The following is a 3,595-nucleotide window of genomic DNA, read 5'->3' on the forward strand; positions in this document are numbered from 1 at the left end:
GGCTGCCTATAAGTTCATCACGGGGGCACAGAAGGGAATTGGTGAGGATTTACTCAGCAAGGCGCCCCCGGGGGTCACAAGAAATAATGGCCACAAGCTAGCAGAGAGCAGATTTAGCTTGGACATTAGGAAGAACTTCTTCACAGTTCGAGTGGCCAAGGTCTGGCACGGGCTCCCAAGGGAGGTGGTGCTCTCCCCTACCCTGGGGGGCTTCAAGAGGAGGTTAGATGAGTATCTAGCTGGGGTCATCTAGACCCAGCGCTCTTTCCTGCTTATGCAGGGGGTCGGACTCGATGATCTATTGAGGTCCCTTCCGACCCTAACAGCTATGAATCTATGAATCTATGACCCTTGGTTGGCATGGTTTTAGTTGGACCCTTGGTCGGGATGGTTTAGTCAGACCATTGGTTGGCATGGCTTTACTTGGACCCTTGGTTAGGATGGTTTTAGTTACACCCTTGGTCGGGATGGTTTCAGTTGGACCCTTGGTTGGGATGGCTTTAGTTACACCCTTGGCTGGAATGGTTTTAGTCAGACCATTGGTTGGGATGGTTTAGTTAGACCGTTGGTCGGGATGGTTTAGTTAGACCCCTGGTTGGGATGGTTTAGTCAGACCCTTGGTCGGGATGGTTTAATTAGACCCTTGGTTGGGATGTTTGGTCAGGATGGTTTTAGTTGGACCCTTGGTTGGGATGGTTTAATTAGACCCCTGGTTGGGATGGTTTAGTTAGACCCTTGGTCGGGATGGTTTAATACGACCCTGGGTCGGGATGGTTTAGTTATACCCCTCGTCTGGATGGTTTTATTAGACCCTTGGTCGGGATGGTCGGGATGGCTGATGCTCTTTGAGCCGCACTGGACAGGATGTGACCTGCTCTAGGATTCTCTGTTTTATTTTTAAACAGGACAAACACCGAAACTCCTCGTGGTTGTGGTAGCACGAAGCCTCCCCGACCTCCCGCATCACGCCATCCTTGGGCCTTTACGTGATGCCTGTCCCCGGGGATCTCTCATGGAGCTTTAACAAATACCGGCCCTTTCTCCCCCAAGCCCCAACCCCTACAGGCACTGAACAAGCACATGCATAATCCTGGTGACGACAGGCCAATAAACCACGTGCCGAAGAGGACAGCAAAAATTCAATGCCCCCGTACTGTGAGGTGATGCCCCACCACCCACTCCAGCATCGGGACTCTGGGAAGGGAGGGAAGCCAGCAGGTCTGGAGATGTCTCAAAGGGCCTGGACACATGGTACACTAATCCTGATATCACATGCATGGGTGTGCAAAACTGACTGAAGTTATATCTGTGCCCGTGGTGGACAGATGGCCGCTGCCCTGCTGCAGCAGGTGCTACTTATCACCCTATTCTTAGTTGCTCTGCTCATCCCAGTATAAAGGCATCATGTGTCCAGACCCAAAATGCATCTAGCAACCTCGCTGCAGAATCCAGGAGCTCCGGTCCCCCCAGCCATTCACTGTTTAAAAAGTTTTAAAAGTTTAAAAAGGTGCCAGCCATGAGGTTTGCTTCTGCCCGGTGCCCACCGCCTGAGCCCTGACAGCGCAAGGGGAGGGAAGCATCTCTCTAAACGGCTTCGCCAGCAGTTTATAGTGCACGATTGGACTCAAGCTGGGCCGTATTCCCCAGCTGGATTTCCAGCACCGTCCAGCCCGCACGGTGGACCCAACTGCCCTAACCACAGGAGCCAAAGGGGAATCCCCAGTCGCAGGACAGAGGGGCTAGGACACACAGTTGAGCACGTGCACACACGATAGCCCATTCCTCCTACCCTGTTTATGCCCCACTGCTTGTCAGCCCTCGCATGCAGCGCCGGTTCTCTAAATGCAAATCCTCACGCGTGCTCTCTGTCCTGGGTCCCCGGTCAACACAACGACGCTGCCGGACACGCTAGCCCCCGGCTCTGGTCCAGCCGTGAAGCCGTGAAGATCTAACACTGCTCTATTTGCTGACTGCACCACGAAGCCTATAAACACAGGCAGGGTCTTGGTGGTGGAGGGGGGCCTATTTTAGACCCTATTCAACTACGGCATTTTGCAAAACCCACGTCTGTGCATGGGAAACTCAGCAGGGCCCGGGATGGATCAAGGAGGACCTGGGACCAGCTGCAAAACCCAGCTCCCCCACGGATGCACTTGGTCCTCCGGGCAGGATGACCTGCTCTCTCTGCCTTGCAGCTCAGCCTGGGCTGTGGGGAGCAGGACGGGATGGCACTTGCCTCGTTCCACACGGGGTTCACGTTGTTCTTGATCACTTTGGTTCTCTTCTTTACGCCTGCAAGGACAAAGGGTAGAGGGTTAGAAAATGCCCCGGATGCCCCTTCCCTCCATCCAGAGGTGGAGATACCCCAATGGAAACAAGGCCAGGGGGTGGGGGGGTCACAGCCAGCACCTTCCCTGCCCCAGGGGATGCCACTCAGCAGGTGCCAGGGCAGGAGGGCAAGGCGCAGGGAAGCTGGAGGAGGGGAGACGAGAGGAGACAAGGGAAGGGACCGGGATGGCAAGGACTGCCAGGCGGGGAAGGAACAGGACCGCTGTGTGGGACAGGATAAGCCCAGGACCCCCAGCTCCGGTGGAGGTGTACGGGGGTGCGGAGCTCAGCCAGGACCCGGCTCCAAGAGCCCCTCTCTGGGGAAGGGGACCCCATATCATCGCCCAGCTATCCCCTGCACCTCTATTTCTCTCCCCTCATCACACACACCAGCCTGGACCCCACTCTCCTCTGGCTCCTCTCCTGCCCCGGAGAGCGTTTATTCCTGGCTCCGCCACTGACTCCCCGAGGCGGCCTTGGTCACGTCACTCAAACAGCTGCACGTAGAGAACGAATTTCATCGAGACATGAGGCTGCAAGGGGCCAGCTCCATGCAGCCTCCTTGACCCATCCGCTCCCATCAACACGGTCAACCAGGCTCCGCTTTGAGATCGTGCCCAGCTCTCCCGTCTCGGCGGTCTGCTGCTCCCCGAGTAGCGCATCCTCCTCCTCTGCCCCCCAGCTTTATGGGGGGACGATGTCCCCACCCTCCCCTTCTCTTCTCCCTCTGCACAGCCGCAGTCAGCCCCCAGCAGCACGCGGACCAGTCCCTAATTGACCTCCCTGCTTCGGACCCATCTCCCTCTGGCCTCACACATCCTTCGTGGCTCCCACCGCCACCGTCCCTGCACCCTCCCTTCTCCACGGCTCGGTGGAGAGGGGGCTTGGGGCTGCTGCTCCACGCTCCTCTTGCCTCGACGCCTCCATCACCCCCTGATCGACTTGTCAAGCCGTGTCCGGCGTGTCTCGGTCACTCTTCGCGTGTGAGGGAGCTTGCCATAAAAGCCTAAAACTTGAAGGACTTCATCATCGTGCTTAAAAACTCTCCGCAGCTGTCATCCCCACAAAACAGACTCGGCAAAAGTTTGGCCCGCGTTCCTCCAAGCTCCCCGGCTCCCTATCCACCCACTAGCTCCCAATTTAGAGCCTGCCCGCTCCATGAGACGGAGACGTCTTTTGTGCTACATTGTACAGCCCCGTGCACCACGGCAGTCCAGTCCTGACGGGCTCCGGGGTGCTAGCTTTATAGCGGCCATCAGGGAAGAGC

At 56.9% G+C, this 3,595-nt stretch overlaps 1 protein-coding gene across 6 annotated transcripts in view; it reads right to left on the reverse strand.

The window, feature by feature from the left end:
• DYSF (dysferlin) overlaps window positions 1-3,595 on the reverse strand; it is a 198,223-nt gene that overhangs the window by 180,886 nt on the left and 13,742 nt on the right. For all 6 annotated transcript variants that reach the window (XM_025213299.1, XM_025213297.1, XM_025213301.1 and 3 more), the window contains exon 2: window positions 2,237-2,292. In XM_025213299.1, coding sequence (XP_025069084.1) covers window positions 2,237-2,292 — 56 coding nt within the window. The remainder of the gene's footprint in view (window positions 1-2,236; window positions 2,293-3,595) is intronic.

This window comes from Alligator sinensis, unplaced genomic scaffold, assembly GCF_000455745.1.
Source record: "Alligator sinensis unplaced genomic scaffold, ASM45574v1 scaffold1408_1, whole genome shotgun sequence".
Lineage (NCBI taxonomy): Eukaryota > Metazoa > Chordata > Crocodylia > Alligatoridae > Alligator > Alligator sinensis.